The sequence below is a fragment of the Neofelis nebulosa genome, chromosome 7 (assembly GCF_028018385.1).
Source record: "Neofelis nebulosa isolate mNeoNeb1 chromosome 7, mNeoNeb1.pri, whole genome shotgun sequence".
Lineage (NCBI taxonomy): Eukaryota > Metazoa > Chordata > Mammalia > Carnivora > Felidae > Neofelis > Neofelis nebulosa.
The window spans coordinates 120,403,859-120,428,162 of NC_080788.1; the positions used below are offsets into that span (position 1 = coordinate 120,403,859).

The 24,304-nt window shown below is 54.3% G+C and overlaps 1 protein-coding gene across 2 annotated transcripts; it reads left to right on the top strand.

Moving 5' to 3' along the window:
• The first annotated feature begins 2,564 nt into the window (after window positions 1–2,564).
• On the top strand, window positions 2,565–22,025 carry VSX2 (visual system homeobox 2). 2 transcript variants are annotated; one of them, XM_058739646.1, is made up of 5 exons: window positions 2,565–3,315; window positions 4,611–4,695; window positions 8,401–8,524; window positions 18,963–19,143; window positions 19,928–22,025. In XM_058739646.1, exons 1-5 carry the CDS (start codon window positions 2,946–2,948, stop codon window positions 20,308–20,310), a joined length of 1,143 nt encoding a protein of 380 aa, XP_058595629.1. In that variant the 5' UTR covers window positions 2,565–2,945; the 3' UTR covers window positions 20,311–22,025. The 2 variants fall into 2 exon arrangements, with proteins under 2 accessions (XP_058595629.1, XP_058595630.1); XM_058739647.1 differs by having other exon boundaries at window positions 2,569–3,315; window positions 19,985–22,025.
• Window positions 22,026–24,304: the final 2,279 nt, after the last annotated feature.

Genomic DNA, 24,304 nt, shown 5'->3' on the forward strand with positions numbered 1-24,304 from the left:
CCATCTCCTGGCAAGAGCTGAGCTTCCATCACTCACATCCTTGCCCATCGGGTGACATCTGGCTTATCGTGGATGTCCTGTGATAAGTTAGCGACATGACAGATGCCATTAACATAACATCCCCATTCATCCTTCCAGGGTAGGCTGACATGGAGAGGAGGCCAAGAGAGGGATGAAGTCAAAAGAGAACAGCTTTTGACACCAGACTCCCTTGAGGTGGAGTCTGGTCTTTGCTGCTTACTAGCTCGGTCACTTGGGACAAGTTACCTAACCTCTCCGGGAACCTAAGTTTCCATATTCATAAAATGGGAAGGGAAAGCCACTGTTTTGCACAACTCCAGGGGGCACCACTCACATTGTTATCTATGTGACTGATGCCACATGGAACCCAAATCCATAGAATACAAGGTGTAGGCTACCTCAAGATTGCGTATCTTTGAATCTGCACCTTGCAAGTGAGAATATCTATGCCACGTGTATCAACTAGAAGAAGAAGAAGAAGAAGAAAAGAAAAGAGAAAGAAAAGGAAAGGAAAAGAAAAGAAAAAATAAGAAAAAACAAAACAAAAAAAACAAGAATAGCTATGTCAACTTTCAGTTGTGGATCCAAGACACTAAAAGGGTTCTTGTGAGATCAGATTATGTTGCCTAAAGGGAATGAGCAAGATAGACGCACAGTAGGAATGACATTATTATGGGATGAGGAGGCAGGCCTTGGAGTGAACAGTATACTTCTTCCAGACACTTCCCTCACTGAGAAATACCCCAGTCTAATTCCAGCTGTTGTGTGGACCAGGCCACAGTGAGCGGAGACCCATCTCATAACAGTTCTGATAGCAAGACCTCAGTTTCCATACCCTATGGGGTCTCCTCTTACCTCTCAGTTTGGTCTCATGCCAACCACAAAGGGTACTAGACACCCTGGCAGTAGGCTGGGTTAGGAGGTTTCGATTTATTTGGGGGGTTGCAGCTGACTGGCCAAGAAATCCTGAATGGAATCTCTCCCCCAGCCTGGCTTTCCAGTCTTGGCCTAAAGAAACTAACCCTGTCTTTATCTTGCCTCATAGGGTGAATTTGATGCAAGAAATATTTAAAACAATCAATTCAGGGGCGCCTGGGTGGCTCAGTCGGTTAAGCGGCCGACTTTGGCTCAGGTCACGATCTCGCGGTCCGTGAGTTCGAGCCCCGTGTCGGGCACTGTGCTGACAGTTCAGAGCCTGGAGCCTGTTTCAGATTCTGTGTCTCCCTCTCTCTAACCCTCCCCTGTTCATGCTCTGTCTCTCTCTGTCTCAAAAATAAATAAACGTTAAAAAAATTTTTTTAAAACAATCAATTCAACCAACTTTATTTGTGAAGCAAGGAAATAAAGGCTTACTTCTCTTAAAAAAGAAAGAAAGAAGGAAAGAAAGAAAGAAAAAGAAAGAAAGGAAGGAAGGAAAGAAAGAAAAGGAAGGAAGGAAGAAAAAGAAAGGAAAAAGAAAAAAAGAAAAAGAAAGGAAAGAAAGATTTAAAACCTAGTGTATATTAGGCACAGTAGAGGGGGATGCCAACGTAGACAAGACAGCCCCTGGCCCCAAGAATGTCACAGAAGAATTAGCTGAGCTGGTGTAATGCAGGGGCTCAGAGGTCCATGGCAGGTGTGTGTGTGTGTGTGTGTGTGTGTGTGTAGAATCACCTTCACTTCACATTTGGGCCCAAGGGGATCATGGTCCCTGCAGAGCCCTCAAGCAGGAAACCAGTGGCTCCACTGCCCACTTTTGGAATTCAGGCTTTTCCCCAGATAAGGCTCCTGCCTCTCACCACTTTTCAACTGGCCCAGTTGGTGGCAATTCTGCAACTTCCAACACAGGAGTTAGTCAAGGGATCCCACTCAACTGGAGACACAAGCTCACCTTTTAATGGCCTCTAAGGCCTTCTCGCCACCCCACTCCTCCCCACCAACAATCCCATCCTCTTCGTTCTGTGTGCTCAGTGAACTCTAAGGGATAGCCGATCCCTTGTGTTGTCTGTCTGAATTACTGCAGAACCCCTGGCTCCTAGCTCAGAGCTGGTAAGGTGCTCAGTCCGTATTAGTTGAATGAATGGATGGAAGAATAAATGAAGTCCTTCCATGGAAGCTGGGCACACTTCATGCTTACTCTAGGAAGATGTTCAGATGGCCATGGTTGTTCTCCAAATGAAATCACCACTGTTCTTTCCCACCAGAGACTCTTACTCCGGACCCCTTTAGCATCCATTTATTCATTGGGCCAATGTTTACTGAGTAGCTCTTCTGAACCAGGCACTTTATCCTGTGCGCAAGGCAAATGTGGAGCCCTTCCCACCCACACATCTCCCTCTTCATACCTTGGCCCCCTCTTTTCTCCCATGCCACCACACACCCTGCCCAGCCCACTTACCCCTCTTCCTTGTTCTGCCTTTTACACAAGGATCCCATATTTGGGCTTCTCTCACCCTGTCAACCTGCACTGGACACAAAGGAGGGAGGAGGACTCCCAGCCTCTAGCGCCGGCCCTCAGCCCATCCTCCCACCCCACCCCAGGGACCTGGCCCAGCCAGGCTCTGCCCAGAATCCCAAGCCACCCAGCCTCCTGGAACAGCCCTGAACCTTGTTGACTCGTTTCAGCCCCTGGGGTCCCAGCCCATGGGCGTCCTGCCGAGTCCACCCCGTGCCCGGCCCCCAGCGCCCTGGCCCCTCGGTACTGCCTGCGGCGGGAGCTGCCAGCTTTTTGGAATTCCTAATGCTCCTGGCCCCGGTGATTGGCTGCTCAGCTCTGACCCCACTTGGGCTGCCGCCTGGTTGGATAAAAGGGGAATCTCCTTGGGGCTCCAGAGCATTAGACACCGGAGGGGGCACCTGGGACCAACTTCGCGAAGCGGGGAGCCCGGCGGGGGGGTGGGGGGAGCGAAAGACCTGCGGCCTCAGCCCCTCCAAAGAACCGGGAGATGACGGGGAAAGCGGGGGAAGCGCTGAGCAAGCCCAAATCCGAGACTGTGGCCAAGAGTTCCTCGGGGGTCGCCCCGGCCAGGTGCACGGGGTTCGGCATTCAGGAGATCCTGGGCTTGAACAAGGAGCCCCCCAGCTCCCACCCGCGGGCTGCCCTCGACGGCCTGGCCCCCGGGCACTTGCTGGCGGCGCGCTCCGTGCTCAGTCCCGCAGGAGTGGGCGGCATGGGGCTGCTGGGGCCCGGGGGGCTCCCCGGCTTCTACGCGCAGCCCACCTTCCTGGAAGTGCTGTCCGACCCGCAGAGCGTCCACTTGCAGCCGCTGGGCAGAGCGTCGGGGCCGCTGGACACCAGCCAGACGGCCAGCTCGGGTAGGTGAGGGCGAGGCTGCCAGGCTGCCTGACTGGGGGCAAGAGCCGGAGCTCCGCGCCGTCGGCTTTCGCTGGCACCGCAAGGCCTCCCCTGGGCGCAAAAGTTCGCGCCTGGCCGAGGGGTAGCAGCTCCGGCCTGGGGCTGGCGCGCCCGGGGCAGGGGCCCGGAGGATGCTCCCGCTGGCCGCCTGGTTTCGGCCCCGGCGTTTCCGGCCTGCGCGCTGTTCTCTCGTCCCCTCGTCGGGCCCCGCTCTGCCCCGGCGCCAGGTTGGGGCCCCACCGGAAACCGGGCTTGGCGTGTCGGAGCCCGTGGGGCGGGCTGCGGGCCCCCAGCCCCGCTGCTCCACTGCGGCCCCGGCCTCCCGGAGGACCCTCGCTCTGTTCCGTGTGCTGGAGGCCCGGGGAAGCGGGTGCCCGCTTCGGCCCCAGCCCTGGTATCCAAAGTTGTTGTTCCTTCCTCTTTTTTCTCCGTTCCACAACGCCCACGTTGGTCACCTGGGGTTTATTTTTCACCCCACGCCCTCGGACAACCTGGCCTCTGCTGCGGCCGAAGCGGCCGCGGTTCAGTTGCTCCCAAACGCCACAATATATCCGATGCTGGCGCCTGCCGGCTCGGGGGGCCCCCGGGATGACCCCACCGCGCCCTCCCTGGACTGCTTTCCCGGCCTTGCGTCCCCACCCGCTCGGGCTCCGGCTCGTGCTCTCGCTCGGCAGTTCCCCCGATTTTTCGTTTATTTATTTATTTATTTATTTATTTATTTTTATTTGGAGGGGCAACGAAAAGTGGCGCGTCGCAGTCTCTCCAGTCTCGAGCGGGGGCGCATTCTGCAGGCACGGAAAAAAGGGGCTGTGCCCGGGGAGACCCCAGCCCTTCCCGGCGCCCAGCTCCCGACGCCTCGGCTCCGCTCCTCGGAGCCAACTTTAAGGCCCGGGTCGCCGGGGCTGCAGGCGCGGGGCAGGGCGCAGCGCGGGGATCACCGCCCGCGGGCCCCGCGACTCCCTGAGGCTGCCTCGCTCCACCGCCGTCCCTGCCCCAGGCGCGTTGGGGCCTTTGCCTCTCTTGCAACGAAATCTGTTCAAAATCTGCGGATTGGGGCGCCGGCGCGGGTACAGCCAGCCGGGTCTTAGGGATGGGGTCGCCCTCTCGGAGGGCTTCCGAGGCTGGCAGAGCAGGCCCCCGGCGCTTCCGCAGGCGGCCCGGGGTGGGGCCCTCGCGGGCTTCGGGCGCCTCAAGTCCCCGGGCGCCGGCGAGCGCTCCCCCCATCCTGCCGCATGTGCCTCCGCCCGCTTTTCAGATTCTGAAGATGTTTCCTCCAGCGACCGAAAAATGTCCAAATCGGCTTTAAACCAGACCAAGAAACGGAAGAAGCGGAGACACAGGTAAGGCCCCTGCGGCGCCTTCTGCTACCTCTTCTGCCCACCCACTCCCTGCCGTGTCCTCTGTGGGGGTCGGGTCGCTCCGACCCTATTTTCGCCGGCTCGTGAGTTGAAACCTGAGGCTGTGCCGGGGCGGGGAGACTGAACGTTGTTTGGGGACATTCGCCCGGGACCCTGGCGTCCAGCCACACGGGGCGAGGATGGTGTGTGGCCTCCGGGGAGGTGGCACGGGGCGGGCTTTTTCCTTCGGGAGAAAGGAAAGGCCAAACCCGAGCCAGAGAGGGGCAGGCGGCCCCCAGATTCGATCCCTGCACCAGCACCTTCGGAAAGCCGCGCGTACCTCCCGCGCACGCCGGTCCCTCTGTCCTCGGCCCCCGGGACCGCATTCCTCTCCCGCGGCCCCTGTCCTCTCTGCCACCCCACCCCCCACCCCAGTCTTCTGCTCCCACCGTTCCCCAAATCTTGAGCGTGATACCTGCACTGATGGGAATTTTTCGTTAGGCTTCTGCTCTTTTGTGATCCTGAGAGAGTCTCTTCCCGCCCCCCAGCCTCGGTTTCCTCGTCTGTAAAATGGGGAGGGAAGGTGTGTGGACTGGCTGACCCTGCCAGCCCCAGCTGGAGTGGAGTGGGCTGCATTAGGGCACAGGCTAAAGGGAGAATTTTAAAAGATATGCCTTCAAATTGGCATTACTGGCACATTTTTGAAATGTAATAGGTGCTGAAAGGTAATTCCTGAAAAGTAAACCCTCTCCGCCCCCACCCCAGACTCTCATTCCTGTCCACATCCACTCCACAGCTACCCAGTCCTTGTAGGAATTTATGGGGAGGTTTTTAAGGAAATAGAGAAGCAAGAACCAGAAATCTGCCCGACTGGCTGCAAGCGCTGCCTCCAGACTCCTTCCCGGTGCTCACCCTCCGGTGTGTTTCCCCAAATCTCTCTCTGCGCACCAGTCTAGGTGGGATCTCCAGAGGGTTCCTGCTGACTCTCCCGACATTTCTCCCCTGCGAGTTCTCCCTGCTGCATTCCACCCCATCCTCTTCTCCCCAGTTCGTTCTCAGTCTCTTGGCACCCTTTCTCTGGGTACTTTTTTTGCATTTTCCTCTTCCTTAGCCCCTGAAAACCACTCTATTGGTTTCCACCTTGTAAAATGGCTTTTCCTGGCCTCTAAGACCCCAATAGGTTCAGGCTGGAATGAGGGTGAACTTTGACTTGGTTTCTCAGTAACCCCAGCGGTGGTTTTGTTTTGTTTAGCTTTGTTTTGTTTTAAACGGAAGCATTGATCCTGGGTCACTTTGGACATTCATTCATCCAACACATATTCATTAGAACATTTTTTAATGCGCCCATCTCGGTGCTGGTCCCAGGGTGGGCAATCCTGTCAGCCTCCCTGAGCAGGGACAGACGTGGGGACCATGGAGGGAGGACAGTTCAGAGTCCGGGCTGAACTGCTTCTGTGCTGGTATGGAATGAGAAGCAGGGTTCACATAGCAAGGAGAGTTCTGGTAAAAGCATCCCCTGCATGCCGGAACAGTGTTTCTGTTCCAGGACGTGTCCTTGTGTGGCACCTGGAGCTGGCTGACCCATAGCCCAAAGTCTATGCTTAACGCTCCTGACTGTCCTCCTCTGACACTCTCCTCTCCGAGGAGATGGTTGGGAGCTTTGGAGGCTTCTCAGTGCAACAGTATAACTCACCACCTGCCCTGGGTTTCAGGTTATGTCTGGTGCACGAAAGGAGCAGATTATTAGAGATATTATTAGAACGGTGACTGATTGCCAGTGCAGCTTTTAATTAGTAAAAAATATTTTTTCCTGAACTTCTCTCACTTGAGGATTTCAGGTAAGAGACCCTAGAGTCTGGTGATGAGAGATGGGCATCTCTTTTTCTCTCTGAAATGTGCTGGGCTTAGAGAAGGGAGGAGGGATGGAGCAGAAGCCTTGGGAGTCTCTCAGATTTTGTACTTATCTGTACTGGGAAAGCTCAGCTCTGCAGACAGGATGCAGTGGGCACCAAAAGGGGCTGGGGTTCTGCGCAAAGCCAGGAGCAGGGTTTGAATCCCACTTTGGGGATACAGGAGGCTCCCTGGAGGGCACGTCGGGTGTCAACACAGGGATTCGCTCTGAGGCAGGACTAAGGGAAAGTTTGGGGGATTTGAGGTTTTATTTTGTTTTATTTTTCAATGAGAGCTCTCCTATGCAGAGGCTGGCACTTGAATGGTTCTAAATCTCTAAATCTCTAAACGTCTCTTCTTTGGCTTTGGCCAAACCACAATACCTGTGTGACTTTGTTTCCCTAGTTTTGAAAACGGCTTGCATATTTTGATTGTTTATTTGGACGATCTCTTCCAGGGGCCCTTTAGTAAGTGACAAGAGCAAAATAGAAACCAGCAGATCTTCAAAATTCTGAAGAATTCACTTTCTGTATACATAAACATTCCATTCCCCCCTCCCAGGAGAATAGGAGAAACGATTTAGAATCAAGCCAGTCATTTTCTATAAAGGGCAGAATCTTTCTTCCTCACACATCCCTTGCATCATCCCCCAAGATATTAAAGCCGACACACCAGCACAAGGACCCACTGGGGCTTACACCTATACTTTTCCCTTGTGTTGGGTAAGGGTGAAAGTGAGGGCCGTCAGTGAAGGATTCTAACCAACCACCCCCCACCCCCCACCCCGTGCTGGTCCCAGGGTCAGATCCCAGAGGCTCAAGCGTGGAATGTACCATTTTTACAAATGGGTTTGTGGAATCTGGACTATAAGGTCTGAAAAGAGAAGAATTTGTGCCTATAAGTGGACGTGTATAGTTCATGGAAAAAAGATGGGCTCCATGAAGCCCCTGATATTGGAGGTAAAATTTTGTGTTGGACCGTATTCATTTGCACATTGGCCCAGGGCGAAAGAAAGGCTGTAGCTTGTACCAGATTTTTAAAACAGATTAGGACCCAAACAGATCAATGGAATCTGCTCTGTGGGGAGTGGGGGCTGTGTAGGTAGGCTCTCTCAGAGTGAGAGTGACCAGAATGGACCGCCCTGAAGTGGAGGGGGTCTGCAGGCAGCTCAAAGGAGCTAGTAAATTTGGATGCTGGCAGGGGAAGGGCTGGTAAGGAGGGCGAGGTGCTGGGGTGCATGAGGAGGTGGGAGATTCAGTTCTCAGCTGTACAAACACTAGGGTTGCAGTTGCATTTGACTTTCTGGTGGGTCTTTGAACTTGGGTGTCATTAAAAGGTCAACGACTAAATAAAAAAGGATCGACTATTATACTACTTGCTGTCTGTGAGAGGAAACTGGGAAGCAGGTCCCAGGGGGCCAGAGGCTTTAAGTTATCTGGTGAGTCCCTCACTCTGTGCTTAGAAGGAAGAAGAAGGGCTTTCTACAGTTTTCTAAAATTTCTGAACACCCTTTCCCCCAAATCGCTTCTAAAAAGACTCCCACTATGAAATGTCACCGACATTATGAAATAATGTCCTCCCAAGAAGGGCAAGGTGGATCTTCAGTGTTGAATGAAGACGAGTCTAGAGTGTTAAGCTATGAGTGTGTGTAAATATATGTGAGCGTGAGTGTGTGTGTGAAGGAGTTTATGTCGGATTGTGCTGAGCCAGCCTGTATTTGGGGTCTGTCCAGGTGGCATAGAGGAGGTCCATTCTATCCTCTCTGGAACAGTGTCTTTCAGTTGCTGGATCCTGAGTGTGTGATTTTACTCCCCTTAGGACAATCTTTACTTCCTACCAGCTAGAGGAGCTGGAGAAGGCATTCAATGAAGCCCACTACCCAGATGTCTATGCCCGGGAGATGCTGGCCATGAAAACTGAGCTGCCAGAAGACAGGATACAGGTAACAGAGCCCCAAGTCCCTCTCTCTCTCTTTCCCCACCCTCGGAGGCATTGACTGCCCCAGGCTCCCAGACACCTGTGACCCCATCTCCCACCCCCCCTGCTATGGGTCCTTATGAATAACAGTTCATTTAAGCTGACAGGTATTTGCTGAACACCCACCATGTGACGTGGGCACTGTTGGGGACAAGAGACTTAGATGACGTAGCCTGGCCTGCTGTTCCAGACCCTAGGCTTCCTGAGGCGTATGTCAGGCAGACCGTGAAGGGGCCTGTGGTGGGAAAAGGAGTGCTGGGTGGGTCATGGGCTCTCAGTGGGGTCTTTGTTGTGGTCAATATCTCTTAGGACAGCTAAATGTCTGCTCCAAGGCCAGGGGTGGGGAGAGGGGGAGAGTGGCTTCTAGCCCTGACCCCATTCTGTTTCCCTTTCTTCCACTCCCCTGACCCATGAAGAAAAGGTTGCCCCCTCCCTTTCTGTCTACTCCCCACCACGTCCATCCACCCATCCACCAGAAGCTTCTTCTTCCTCTCACACGTGAACAGCTGGCCCTGCCCTGGGATGTGGCTGGGGACTTGTGCCTGTAAGTGTGGCTCATTGTTTTGTTTTTTTAAGATTTTATTTTTAAGTAACCTCCACACCCAACATGGGGCTTGAACTTACAGCCCTGGGATCAAGAATCACATGTTCCACTGACTGAGCCAGCCAGGTGCGCCTCTCCTAGAGAGTTTTGCGGCATAACCGGCCATGGGTCTGGACAGGAGTGTTCTCAGCTGTGGTGGGTGCAGGGCTTCCCTTCATCAGCAGGAAGACCTTCCCAAGGCCAGAACATCACTAGCTGGGCAGGAGTGTGGCTGCTTAATGGTTTCTCTGGGAGGAGATGAAGTCGGATGGTTTTCTAGGCAGGGCCTCCATGAGGCAGAAGAAGTGAGTGTGGTAGGAGGAGAAACATTTCCAGATTTGGATTTGCCTCAACTGGATCACATCCTTAAATGAAAGCTGCTCCCGTCAGTGGAATGGTCCAGAACAGTTCACTGCTAAGGCTGGGAAAAGTTGTTGGTAGGGGGTGTCCTGACTTCCTGAAACCCCTCCCAGTCAAGAACCCTGGGTCTCCAGGTGGGATATGTGCTGGGGGGAGAAGGAACCAGATAAGTTGTGGGTTGTTTTGTGTTCTCTCATTGGACAACCCGAGAATTGGAAATGAGACATGAGCTACTTTTCCAGAAGAGTCTTCCTCTCCCCTGGAAAGTGATATGGAATTTCAGCCAGTAGCTTTAGACGTTGGCACTAACAATGAGCTCAGTTACTCATAAGCAGATTATCTGTTTGGTACATTATCCATGGTGGCCTGGATCCGTCATCCCCCACCCAACTGGGTCCAGTGGGGTAAGCCTGGGTGTCGATTCTGAATCGTATGTGTGCGCGTGTGTGTGCGTGTGCGCGTGCGCGTGTGTGTAAGCCAAGGCCCAATCCAATCAATGTGCAGTGGTAACCCATACCTGGCCCTTCCTTAGCACAAAGTTGGCTATTACAAGCAGCTGGGGTGGACGGCTGAAAAATTCCCCTGTTGTTAGGCCTCACTTTTGCACCACTGACCAGTAGGAAGGAACAACTGTCTCTTGCGGTGGGTCGTCCTAAAATCTGTTTGGCCGTGGCGGTGACGGTGGTGATGGTGGGTGGGAGTGTGTGAGGGATTTGGGGGAAGGCTCTTCCTCAGCTGTTACTGCGGTTGCCACAGATGCCCCCCCTTCTCTAAGTTGCCTGGGGGCGGTGGGGGGGGGCATCTATCCGTGGCGTCTGAAGCTGCAGGAACCAGCAAGGAGGAACTAGGGTGTGGAGTAAATTGATTGCCCTTGGGACTGTGAGGACTGTAGAAATGGGAGAATGGAGACAAGAATCTCTCAGTCTTTGAGCACCACAGGGTTCTTTGGCTAAATGCTGCCTCCAGGAGGTGTTTGTGAGCTGTTAAATGTCCTTGCCCCAGGTGGCGCTGGGGGAGAAAGCCTTAGCATGTGTCAGTGACAGTCACAGCTGTCATTTACAGAGCAGTCTCCATGTGCAGGTGTTCTGAATACATGACGTGCACAGGGCAAGGGAGTAGGTAGGGTGATTAGGGGCACTGTTTCGGAGCCAAACACATCCTGGCTTCACCATTCCCAGCTGAGTGACCGGACAAGTTACTTCACCTTGCAGAGCCTCTGGTTCCTGTAAAATGGGGATGATGGTGACACCTGCCTGTTGTGCAGATGCTATGCGCCGTGCATAATGAATTCCGCTTGATGCCCGGGCAAATGCCCAGTGCTCACTCTATTTCAGCGCTGATCTCATTAAATCCTGGTGACAACTGAGGAAACGGAAGCACAGCAACTTGCCCAAGGCCACACAGCTAGCAAGTGGGGGGCACAGGTTTCGAACCCGGGTCTGCGTCTAAAGCCCGGAAGTTCACCACCTCCTCTTGAGCTTGAAGCCTGTGCTTTGACTTGAAGCTGGGGGAACAGAGATGTTTTGAGGTCAGGTGGGGACCTATATCAAACCTTTATAGAGGGGCGCCTGGGTGGCTCAGTCGGTTAAGCGTCCGACTTCAGCTCAGGTCATGATCTCGCGGTCCCTGAGTTTGAGCCCCGCATCGGGCTCTGTGCTGACTGCTCAGAGCCTGGAGCCTGTTTCAGATTCTGTGTCTCCCTCTCTCTCTGACCCTCCCCCGTTCATGCTCTGTCTCTCTCTGTCTCAAAAATAAATAAACGTTAAAAAAAAATTTTATAAAAAAAAACCTTTATAGAGGGGCGCCTGGGTGGCGCAGTCGGTTAAGCGTCCGACTTCAGCCAGGTCACGATCTCGCGGTCCGTGAGTTCGAGCCCCGCGTCAGGCTCTGGGCTGATGGCTCGGAGCCTGGAGCCTGTTTCCGATTCTGTGTCTCCCTCTCTCTCTGCCCCTCCCCCGTTCATGCTCTGTCTCTCTCTGTCCCAAAAATAAATTAAAAACGTTGAAAAAAAAAATTAAAAAAAAAAAAAAAACCTTTATAGAAATAACCAATATTGGGCACCTGGGTGGCTCAGTCAGTTAATGGTCTGACTCTTGATTTCAGCTCAGGTCATGATCTTGCGGTTTCATGAGTTTAAGCTCCGCGCTGGGCTCTGCGCAGGCAGTGTGGAGCCTGCTGGGGATTTTCTCTCTCCCTCTCTCTCTACTCCCTCCCCACTCACGCTGTCTCTCTCAAAAAAATGATCAAAATTTGTTTGAGTACCAGACATTATTCTTAAAGAAAAAAAACCTCAAAAACACACTCATAAAAAAATTTTTTTTGAATGGGCACATTCTTGTATATAAATTCATGGTTTGGATTCTCTGACTAGTGCTGTTCCATCCTGACTTTTTTTTTTTTTTTAGTTTTATTTATTTTGAGAGACAGAGAGAGCAACCGGGGGAGGGGCAGAGAGAGAAGGAGAGAAAGAATCCCAAGCAGGCTCTGCACTGAACTGAAGGGCTGGAACTCACGAACCGTGAGATCATGACCTGAGCTGAAATCTAGAGTCGGATGCTTAACCGACTGAACTACCCAGGTGTCCCCCATTCTGCCTCTTTTAAAGGGATCCCTGCCCAAGGATAGGGAACAAAGTTTTAAGGAATTTTACTCCAGAAGATAGAAGATGTACCTTGACAGAAGGCTGCAGGGTGTCTCAGCCTGGAACATTTATTAGCATCCCAGGGCAGCTTTGGAAGACACCCATGCTGGGCTCCCAAGCCCAGCTCCCAAGCCCAAACCTGGGCATCTGTATGTTTTTAAAGCTCTCCAGGTGATTGTGGGCAGCCAAAGTAAAAACGCTGGGACAGAGGCTCAGGAAAGGAGTTTCTGCGTTTCAAGTGGGTTCATATGAGTGGAGGGAAGTAGAGTTTGGGGTGACAGGACGGGATGCGGGACAAGATGACCTGTCAGGTGTGCACGGAAGGATGCTGCCTGGGCTACTGGGAAATGTGGGCAAAGCCGCCCCCTACTGGACGTCAGAGGCTGCAGCAAGGCCCAGCTTCTCTGAGCTTGAAGCTGGGACAGGAAGGGAGACGCTGAAATATGGTGTCAGGAATGCTGAGCGCATGTGGAGTGTTAAGTCATTAAATCACTGCAGCAACGAGCCCAAATTAATCAGCTTCCAGCCGGAGGAGAGAGGAAAGAAGCTGGGTGAATGTGATGGGAACTGCCACATGGCCGACAGAGCCAGGCCTGACGGTAGGAAGACAAGGTTGGAGGGCGGGGCCTGGGGAGGCAAGTGCCCAGAATGTGCAAAGAGCGTCCATTGTACAAGATGTCTCCTTTAGGGGGGACAGTCCTGGGAAAACCACAGAGGGTCTCCTGGGAGACCTTTGAGGGAAGGAGCCCTGGGCATGTTGTCCGGTGGGAATGCAAAGATGGGAGCTTCCAGGACAGGAAAGAAGCCATGGGCACAACCACAGCTGCTCACGCTGGCCACACGCACAGCGAGAGAAATGGCTGACAGCCTTGCCTGGTCTGCTCCAAATGCGCCCTATGGCAGAAGAGCACCTGTTTGGCAAGTACCCCTCCCCAGGTCCAGTCTATCAATGGAGGCACATACTCTTGGGACCCTCTCTGCCAGTTGTGGAGGCACCTGCCAGACTAGCTGTTGACAGCCAGAGGCATCCTACTGGGCGTTCTGAGCGCTGCTGGGGCACCACCTCTGAGGGGAAATGCACCAGGAAACCCAGATCCTTTCCCAAGCCGGAAGTTCTTGCCTGGAGTGCCAAATCCGGCGACTATGGGTGTCACTTTGGTTCCCTGCTCAGGCACTCAGAGCCCTGCAGTGTCAGGCAGGTGAGGACCGTGACCTTTACACAGGTTCTGCTGAAGAGTTCCAGACCTGACCGTCGCATGAGAGGGGCAGTCTCTTCTGGAAAGTGGGCAGCCAGGAAACTAAAGGAGCGAGCGACTGAAGGAGTATTCGGCGCTTGCCAGAACCAAGAAACCAAGTAGGGAAAAAGATCTAAATGCTTAGAAGGAACCTCAGAGGTGGGAGCGGGGCCAGGAAGGATCTGGCTTTAGGTAAAAAGTTTTCCACTGAGCATTTTCTGGAAAGCAGAACCGCGTCTTGCTGCACATTTATCCACAGAATTCATCCAGCATCAGGCCAGGGTTCTTTAATTATTATTACGTGCCAGGCATTTCCCATGCACTGTTACATTTCATGTTTATAACAAACCTTCAAGAGGGTGGTATTACAGGTAGATGAGGCACTCAAAGCTCGAAAGGCTAAGAAATGCACCCAAGATCACCAAGACCGTTGGAGGCAGAGCAAGGATCTCCAACCTAGGCTTCCTAGCTTCTGATCACGGCCAATTTGCAAGGAGCGTTGGGCACCTGCATGGGTGTTCTCTTGCATTTGAGCCTCAAGGGCCTGCAATACCTTACACATGTGCTGAGAGCGGCAGGGAAATCCGTTGGGCCCTCTGGATGCCTAAGGGGAAGCCAGAGGCTGTCTGTATTAAAATAGCATGGTTTGAAGGTTGGATCTATCTCTCTGCCCCTCTCCTGGAGTTCTTATTGTCAGTCCAGCCTTGCTAAAGGGCATGCAGAGGAGGCCAGAGGGGCAGGTAATGCTGTTGATTAACGTTCCCTCTGGGCAGACTCCTGCTGCTATTCTGTGCCTCCATTGAAATAACAAGTAGCACTTCCTGAACACCTCCCTTCTGTGTGATGAGCATGGATGTTAGAAACTTTCACTTCTGTCATTAATCCTCAAACAACCCTGAAAAATAGGTATTATTTTATATTTGAAGAGATGGAGACTGAGAGAAGGCAAGGAACTTGCCCCAAGTCACACAGCAGTCGTGGTCACAGCTGAGAATTCCAGTTCAGGACTGTCTGCCTTCAGTGCTTCTCGTACACTTCAAAGTTCTGTACACATGCTGGTTGCTTCCAGGAAGGGAAGAGAAAGGCAAATATGAAGAGTGGTTAGGGTTAATGCTCATTCCTTGTCCACTTCCCTCCGAGGCACCACCGCCACTGCGTCCCTGCCAACTGTCCTAAAAAGAAATTGTTTTGGCTGTCCAGGTTTCCTCCATAAATTGGAGCAGCATCTGGTCTTTGCAGAGAGCCAGGCATTCCAGGAGCCCATAACCGAGGGTCCGGATGACTCCTGGTTTGAACGACCAGCTGGCACCAACTCCCTTGGGGATGTCTGTGGGCAAAGTCTGATCTGCAGACCGGTTATTCATTTGCCCAAATTAGGAGACCCAGGAAAATGGTTCTGTTTATAGGCCCCAGAGATAATCTGAATCCCAAGTCTGTACCCCCTTCTTTAGTGTTCCTACAAAAATGCTGTTTCCATGTGAGAGCCCTGCCCCCCGCCAGCTCCCTGCCCCCGCCCCCCACCCCAAGCACCAGTGCTCATGGAATCCAGAGGAAGTCAGAGTGCTGCATCTTCCCAGGCATCCACACTGGGGCGGGTGGGGTGTTTCTGCCTTTGCATACTCCACAATCCCTTCTCCAGAATCCATAATGCCAAACCATGCTGAGAACAGGGTTCTTTCCTACGTGTGTCATCCAAAACTCACTAATGGCAAAAACCAGACCCAACTTTATGCTCTTTATTATTCCCTATGCTTTTATTTATCTGTTTTATTTTATTTTTTTAAATGTTTTATTTATTTTTGAGAGAGAGAGACAGAGCCTGAACAGGGGAGGGGCAGAGAGAGGAGACACAGAATCCAAGGCAGGCAGGCAGGCAGGCAGGCTCCAGGCTCTGAGCTGTCAGCGCAAAGCCCAATGCGGGGCTCGAACTCACGAACCATGAGATCATGACCTGAGCTGAAGTCAGACTCTTAACCGACTGAGCCACTCAGGGGCCCCTATTTATCCCTTTTAGTATGAATATGTATATGCTTTGCTGCAGAAATCCAAACTAGTGAGTTTGATTATGGGTGTGCTGCTGCAGTAGAATGCCATGTAATGGTGGTATTTACATCACATTTTCTTTCTAAAATCCAAAACATGGTGGAGTCTGGCTGCGTGGGTTCCAGTTAAGAGGTTGTGGTCTTGTTGTTTTACAATGCACTATATTCAAGCAAGAAGGTTAGCTCCTGACCAGGAAGTAAATGTCTGACTTAGATTCATAAAGAAAGCCTTTCCCAACTCTCTGTGGTCAGACTCGGTGCCTCGCTCCATCGCCAACGGCTTCATCCTTCTGCCTTCTCTGAGAGGTGGATGAAACCAGAAGTCACTTACATTTTTATGTGAATTAGTCCTTTTAGATTTATCCTCCATGGAACAAGGCAGCTTGAGACAAGTGGGTACTTATAGAGGGCCACCGAGGGCTATTGGGAAGGAAGACAGGACAAGACAGAGGTCTCACAAATCGCAGGCACTGGGGTTGGCAGATAGTCGGGCAGAGCGCCTGCAGGACAGACAGGTGGCGCTGGGGAGGGATCTAAACAGCTTAGAGCCAGGCCAGGACGATGGGCGAGGTAGCCTGGGCTTGCATTGCTGATCTCCGCTCTGTAGCACACGAAGCGCAGCCATCTAGTGGCTTTCAAATTGCATAAACCCTTTCCTTGGCAGGGGCCCTCCTGGCGGTCCTGGGTCCAGACCAGGGGAAAGGTCCCGCACATTGGCTCCGCAGCTCTCCAGGAGGGCCCGAGCAGGAACGGCAGGTGCCAAACCCGGTGGTGGCAAAAGTGCAGCTCGCCGCAGGCAGCTCCACCCAGGGTGGAACGAGAGACAGTTTTCTAATTGCGGGTGGCGAGGCCCAGGGCGTCTTGGGCCTCTTCTCTCCCATTTTTATGGGTTCCTGGTTGTTTACAAATGGAGATGTTTCAAAACAGGGTCACACACATTTGGGTCTATTTAAAGGTGTGCGTGGAGCGTGCGGTCTTTCCGCAGCCCCGCAGAGCGTGTCTGTGACCACCGGGCTTTGGGGAGGTTGTCAGGAGGCGAGGCGGGGCTGCCGGGGCGCCCTCTGCTGGAGGCGGCCGGCCGCGCGCAGCCTTAGACTCGCGACTACCTGGGGCCGTCGGGGCCCTCACTGCGCCACATAGCGGCGGCGGCGGGAACCGCGGGGGCGCGCGGATCCGAACCCCCGCCCGGGGCCTCCCGGCGGCCGAGGCAGCAAAGGGTTAAACTGTCAGCGGCGCGATGTTAAACAGGTGTCAAAGGCGCCCCATATATCTGCAGATTGAAATCAAATTCTTTGCCGTATAAAAAGATAAATTACCCAGGCGCTGCCGCGCGTCCCACTCATCACGCCAGCGCCAGACGGCAAGCAATTTTTTTTTTTAATGTGCTAACGACCTAATCAAGCAATCAAGTCGGAGAAGATTGCAGAGTGACCCGGGCAGCCATCTGCCGGCGAGCCCCGCATTCATTTCCCGCGCCCCCGCGCGGGGTGGGGGCTGGGGTGGGAGCTGCCGGGGGGAAGAGGGGAAAAAATCCTAAACAAATTAACACCCAATTTTCCCCGTCTAATTAGTTAAATGAGAAGTGTTTGGGGTCCCCCGGGGAGGGGGAGCGGCTCGCGGCGCGGCTCGCGCTGCCTCCCCAGCATTAATTAGTGCGGGTCAATGCCGCGGCTCCCGAGAGAGCAGCCGCTTTAATTTCCCGTGATATTTCAGTGCCTGAGGCCCATCGATTCAAACAGAAATTAACTTATTTTTCAATCAGCCCAGGGCTGCCCCTGGGGGTGACTCTTCTTTTGCCGCCTCCTGAATAGAGCTGGAGCAATTTTTCATCAAAAGCTGAAACCTCCGCCTCCGGGGGAGGGGGAGGGGCCCGGAGGGAAGGGCGGGGGACCCGGCGCAGGCGAGGGAATGGAAATCGCAGAGGAAACTAATAGATTTTCCCGGAACCCGCCTCTGTCCTCCCCCTCAGCCCCCCACTTCCCGGGGCGTCTCGGCCGTCTCGCCATCCCGGGGGTGAGGGCCCGGAGGGGCTGTGAGGGGGCCAAGAGGGGGCCGTTGGCCGGGCCTGGGATCCTAACAGCGCCCACTGGTTTCTCCAGGGCCTCTCACCTGCTTGAGGGACAGTGCAGCTGTCCCTAGCGCTGACTCCTGGCAGCTGCCGGAAATCTCAGAAAAGCTGCTTTGGGAGACCAAGGAATCTCCCTTCCCCCAAGCACCGGCTTGGAGTGCTATGGACACCCCGAGGGTACCCCATGCCCTGTACCAGTCAGCTTTGGGGCCAGAGAAACAATCTCTAGGGTGCCCCCCACTGCACCTTCCTAGGTCTGCACCCCACTTTCTCTGCACACCAGGAGAATTTTGTCTTCTAACCTGAGGGATGGATGCCCAGCTTCCCTAAATGTCATTCAGGGTTAGATCCAAAACTGTGGGGGAGAGGGTGAATGGAGGATGGAGGGCAGAGGAGGGCTTAGCCAGGACAGGGCAGAGAAAGGGGGCTGACTCAGGCCTCCTGGGAGTGTGTCCCCCGGCTTCCTGATCCCTAGGTGCAATGCCCTTTGCTGCCTGGGTCCACACTCGCTCGCTTCCCAGACAGCTCTGGCCCCTGGAGTTGTGGTGGAGAGGGAGCCCTGAACAAGAGGTGCAGTTAGTCCAGCCCTTGGAAGGCATTTGTCCCTCTGCGAGTCACAAAGAGATTCTGTTTATATGCTGGAGGCATGCACACTTGCAAGAGAGCTATCCAGGTGGGGCTTCTCAGAGGCGAACTGAGGACCATGCTGGGGACTGTCCACCTGCAAGACCCTGTCATGAGGCCTCTATTCCACCACCTTAGAACTGCTTCGATTTAAAAAAGAAAAGGGGGCGCCTGAGTGGCTCAGTCCGTTGAGCGTCCCGACTTCGGCTCAGGTCATGATCTCACAGTTCGTGAGTTCGAGCCCCAGGTCAGGCTCTGTGCTGACAGCTCAGAGCCTGGAGCCTGCTTCCAATTCTGTGTCTCCCTCCTCTCTGCCCCTCCCCCACTCACAATGTGTCTCTCTCTGTCTCTCAAAAATGAATAAACGTTAAAGAATTTTTTTAAAGAAAAAAGAAAAAGAGGGGCACCCGAGTGGCTCATTGGGTTGAGTGTCTGACCTCAGTTCAGGACGTGATCACCTGGTTCTCAGGAGTTCTAGCCCCCCCTAGGGCTCTCTGCTGTCATTGCAGAGACCACTTCGGATCCTCTCTCCCCATCGCTCTCTGCCCCTCCCCCGCTCGCACTCTATTCCGCTCTCAAAAATTAAAAAAACATTAAAAAAAAATTCACCCATCGTATTCTTACAGGACTGGGTGTCCTCATTCTGGGCACTCGGAGCCTGGAGGAACCCCAGGGGCACCATGGGGCGGGTGAGCTTAAGTAAGGACACCCTGCCGGAGAGACCAGCCGTCACAAGGGGATGCAGCTGCCAGCAAAGGGGTGGGGACCTTCCCAGTGGGCACACTGAGGTAAGGGACTGGCCTCAGCGTCTCTCAGAACACGCCCCTGACCTGTTCATCCTCACTTGCAGGTCTGGTTCCAGAACCGCAGAGCCAAGTGGAGGAAACGGGAGAAGTGCTGGGGCCGGAGCAGCGTCATGGCGGAGTACGGGCTCTATGGGGCCATGGTGCGGCACTCTATCCCCCTGCCAGAGTCTATCCTCAAGTCTGCCAAGGATGGCATCATGGACTCCTGTGCCCCGTGGCTGCTGGGTAAGAGCCCGCACCCTCCTTGGGGCCCTGCCCCTGTGGTGAGGAGAGCGGGCTCCCTGGAGGAGGGGACAGAACCCAGGAGCAGGGAGACCTGGCCACAACAGCCTAGCAGGACACAGGCACTCCAAAACAGGCCTCCTCGTCATCCTTAGGAGGCTCAGAGGGCAGGTTGGGTCCAGGGCTCGGTGTCTATCCCTTGTGCCCCCCTGTTGGGTGGCTAGGACTCTCATCCCTGCCAGGCCCCGGAACTTGGGTTCTTTTGTCTTCTGATAAGGGTGTGGCTGTCGCCCCAGGGTCTGTACCTTCCTCCCCCCTTGGCCAAAGGTGGGCTTGTGGTGAGTGAAACTGCCCCTCTTGAGGGTTCAGGGGACCCCTAGGTCCCTGTGGCCACCATTCTGGTTTTTCCCAAAGGACTTCTTCCCCCTTAAATCTCTCCTGCCATCATCCCCCACCTGCCCTCAAGGCCTATGTCTGGTAAGCAGCACCAGCCTATCGTGGGGTTCTAAGATCTGGAATCCTGGGAGGGAGAGATGGGGGGGGGGGGGCGCAAGTGCTATGCTTAGGAAGGGACAGAATAGGCTGCCCAGTGCTCAGGTGCCGGGGAACCTGACTTGAAGAAGCCCTCTGCAGGCCTGGTGCCCGGCTGCTGGTCTGTAGCCCCATCCCCTGGCCTCCCTCCCGCTGCCCCAGCCCCGGCCCCTGGGACTCGCGTGACTGTGGTGTGTGAAGTAAGGCTTTCTGCTCGTCCTTAATTCTGGCCTCTCTCTATCTTTGCCGTTTTCAGTTCAAGATGGCTTTCCCAGGCGCTTTTCTAAACCCGAATACCAACAATTCTTTTTAGGGATGCACAAAAAGTCGCTGGAGGCCGCAGCGGAGTCGGGGAGGAAGCCCGAGGTGGAGCGCCAGGCCCTGCCCAAACTCGACAAGATGGAGCCGGAGGAGCGGGGCCCCGACCCTCCAGCGGCCATGTCCCAGGAGGAACTGAGGGAGAACAGCATTGCGGCGCTCCGAGCCAGAGCTCAGGAGCACAGCACCAAAGTGCTGGGGACTGTGTCTGGGCCCGACAGCCTGGCCCGGAATACCGAGGAGCCAGAGGAGGAGGACGCCATGGAAGAAGACAGGCCAGCGGAGAAGCTGAGTCCACCACAGCTTGAGGACATGGCTTAGGTCAAGGGCACGCAGCTACCGGAGCCCCAGGACTCTGCTCTCTTCGGGGCCTGTGGTGTCAGGAGGTGTTCTCTGAGGCAGGGCCCGGGCCTGGCTTCTGCCCCCCTCCCCCGGCCCCACAGGCCCTCCATGACCCCCGGGGTGACTTCAGGCACAACTCAGTTCTGGCCGAGGCTTTGGGCCACGCGGAGACACCCCCTATCTGGTCTTGACCTCTCCAGCATCCTCCCCTTCACCCCAACAGCCCTGCCTCAGAAGCCTTCTTGCTGTCCCAAACCACCCCTTCAAGCCGCTTTCACTCAATCCCTTGGCGACTCTCCCTGTCCAAATCCACCCCTTACTCTCTGTTCTCTCGCTTGCAAGAGCCTCCCCTTCCCAGCTCTACACCCGCTAGGGATTCTGCTCTGGCCGGGCCCAAAGCCCACTGCTGCAGACTCATTGCCTGCCACAGCGGTGACGGGGATTGAGGACCCGCACTCTGGCACCAACGTCCTGAGCCCCCCAGTCTTCAGTAAAACTGCGCTCGCCAGCCTATTCCTTCCTGAGGGCCTGGGCCTGGGCCTCTGCGGTGTGGATGTGCTGCCCCGCAGGCCCAGCTACAACCTCTGCCCATGGTCCAGGTTAAACTTGGAAGGTCTCAGCCTGAGCCCCTCGGCCACCCTCTGTCTCATGCCCTCCACGGTCATCCTTAGGAACCTGCCGGCCCTCTCCACACCCAGCCCGCCCCACCGTTCCCCCCAGCATGGGTCCCAGCACCGCACGAGACCATGTACAATATCTGTAGAGTCCTGGGCCTGGGCCCTGCAGCCAGGGGGTACACGTCACAAATGCTGTGGTCATGGCACTGTTGGGGAGGCCAAACTCTTACCTGGAGCCCTGGGGCCTGCATTCTGAAGCATCCTGACCCCCCTGGTGTGATGCCTGTGACCCTGACTTGCCATGCAAGACACCCTCCTAAAGCTTCTTGCAATTTATCGGTTCGCATGTGTCCTGCCTCGGAGCACCCCAATCCAGCTGTAAAATGAACCCATAAGAAGCCACAGATCTTGACTCCACTTGATCCAGACCATCCTCGGGAGGCCAAGCTTGGAGGGGGCCTGGGGCTATCATAGGCATCAAGGAGTGGTCACCAGAAGGGTGAGAGAGAGAAAGGGCTCAAAGGAGAGCAAAGCAGGAGCCGGCGTTCAACTCAAACCATGCCCGGTGTATGCGTGTTGTCTGCCCGCTAGAATAGGAGGGACATAGTGACCGTGTAGGAATAGGTGACAGGGTGCTTCTTCCTGTCTGCGGATGAGAGGAACTGTCTGTACGGGTGGCCTCCCTGCAGCTGCCCCCGGGGCCAGACGCAGGTCTCCCTCACCCCCCTGACATTTCCCTCTGCCATGCCACCCACCCTTGCAGGGAATACCTCGCAAGAGGAAGGTCTGAGACAGTGAGTTGGGGTTTTAATTCCGTATCAACAGTTGATTTCTTCCTCACCCGTTCATGGAACTCCCCCCCCCCTTCTTCTTCTTGTCTTTGTCCCCAGTTGGTCTGAAGTGTTAGACTGTAGCCCCTGCTGTGTAAATACTGTACATAGAGTGGGAAGAAAGAAACTTGATATTGAGGTGTTCGAAATACGGAACTGTAATAACTTCTAGCTATTCCAAACCTGTGATTTCTGTGCCATTTTCTGTAAAGACACAAGTAAGAATAAAATTGATGTAAAAACGTCAGGGGAGGAGGGATCCAGGAATCCTCCATGGGTGAGGATGGTGTACGTATGGGTAGCATAAAAAGTAAATCCATGAAGGCATTTTTAAATCAAAATTACCAGATTCCTCTTTTGAAAGTACTCCCGCCACACTGGCACCGTGGCCTGCCTTTCTCCACTGAGCGGACGCCACCCTTCAGTGGCACTTGTCACCGTGATTTGGGACCCTCCTCCACTGCAGACACCCCTGAAATATCCCAATCCCGCCTTGCCCCCCACCCCCACCAGAGTACCGACTCCCTCCTTTTGTGTACATGTGTGCACTCTTAAGATCTTGCCTACAACCCAAACACAACGGCAACATGTCGGAAAGGCAGCGGTCTCTGGAAGTAAAAGTCAAACAAACCTAAGCTAAATCCTGTTAAAGAGACAGGAAGTAAACGTGGGAAAGGACTACATGAAATTGCCTGCAGACAGCTGCGACCCGGTGGCTCCATGATGTGCTGGCTGGAATTGCAAGCTGCGAGAGAGGAGGGAGCCGGCTGGATAGCTTCTCTTTGAGCTTTCGGCTCCAGAAATCTCATAAGACTGTTTCAAATTGCCTCAGATGTGGAACTCCCTCCCAGAAGAGATTTTCCTGGCAGGCCGTCGTCAAAGGAGAATGACAGGGAGCCAGTGGTCCCCGCACCCTGTCTTGGGAGTGGGTATAATCCTCCCGGACCCCGATCCTTGAGGGCACATGTGGGAAATCTCCAACTGCGATGTGGTGAAGGGAAAGATCCAAGAGCCTGGCTTCAAGTCCTTCCTGCACAGGCTCCCCTGGGCCCTTTCTGAGAAAGTCAGGTCCCTGTAGGGCTCACTGTGGCCCCTTGGCCTAGGAATGCCCTTCCTCCACCCTGCCTGCCCCCACCATTCCAGGAGAGGCACTGCCACTTACCCTACAAGCCCCCTCCTCCCCAGAGCCTTCCTGATCCTCCAGGGAGAGTTTATAGGAGAGTTCTTTCCTAGCACTTGAACACGCCTAGACATCCCTCCATTACGGTATCGTGTGTAATTTCGTGTAATGTTTTGTTTTCAAGTCTATCCTCCTCACAAGACTGATTTCTTCAAGGGTGGGGATTATATCCTGTTCATCTTTTAACCCCAGGAACCATCAAAGGGCCTGACAATCTATCGTTGAATGCACGGATGAATGTTCTCCCTTTAACTCATCCATTTATTCAATCATTTAAAAACATTTATTGAGAATCTCCTGAATACCAGGCAGTGGGGCAAGGCAGTAGGGATATGGTGGCGGCCAGAGCAGTCTTATTTGGAGGCAAAGAGAGATAGAATTCAAGGAATCACAGTAATAAAAGTTAAACACAGAATTGCCAAGGTTCTAAGGCCTTGGAGGCGTGAGATAGGGGGCCATGAAAGCATATCTGTGGGACTTGAGTCAAGGTGTTGACCTCTGTGCCTCTCTCCTGGGACCAATAACGTCTGTCCCTCCGATGTCATAGTGTTGTGAGGAAGCAGCAAGGAAACTGGCACAGGTGCCACACGAGCATAGGGGAAGCGGGAGAGGGGGGGCACACGCACATAGTCTTCTTAAGCCCAGGGGCCAACCTTGGCAACTGCCCCCCGCCCCCACTTGGTTAGATCCGGGGGACAACTGGGATGCTCAGAGATTTGGGAGATGACAACCGCCCCAGGGGTTTGCCTTGGGAAGAGGCATGCTGCTTTCTGCAGAGGGACCCGTAGACAAACCCACAGGCAATCAGTGAAGGGAGAGGTGGGGACACTGCGGAGAGAAAGCAAGGACCAGGAAAGGAAGGGCTTGGACAGCCAGGGGCTGAATGAAGGGAAATCCTGCTCAGTGCCGACTGCGATCCTGGGAGGGACTTTTCCCCAAGGATCCTGCAACCCAGCACCTGGAAGAAAGACTTTTTCCCAGGCTTCCCAGGCCCAACAGGCTACCCACAGAGGGCTGCATGTGCCAGGAAGAGCCTGGCAGGGATAGATGAGGAGTCTGGCTGGTGGCAGGAGGTCGGACGGACCTCTGGGGCCTGGTCCATCCAGCTTCCTCTGTCTCCTGAACCCCCAGATCACCAGGAGCCTTGGAGTCTTCCTTCTGCTCCCACCAGAGCTGTAGGGCCCTCTCCTCCCCGGCTGTCCTGGGGACCTGGGGGCATGGCACCTGGGTCATCAGCTGTAGCAAAGGTACACGTACAAATGGCAGATGTGAATCATCGGGGAACCTGGCGACGGGTTTATGGGAACTCTCTGTGCTATCGTCACCATTTTTCTATAAATCTAAAG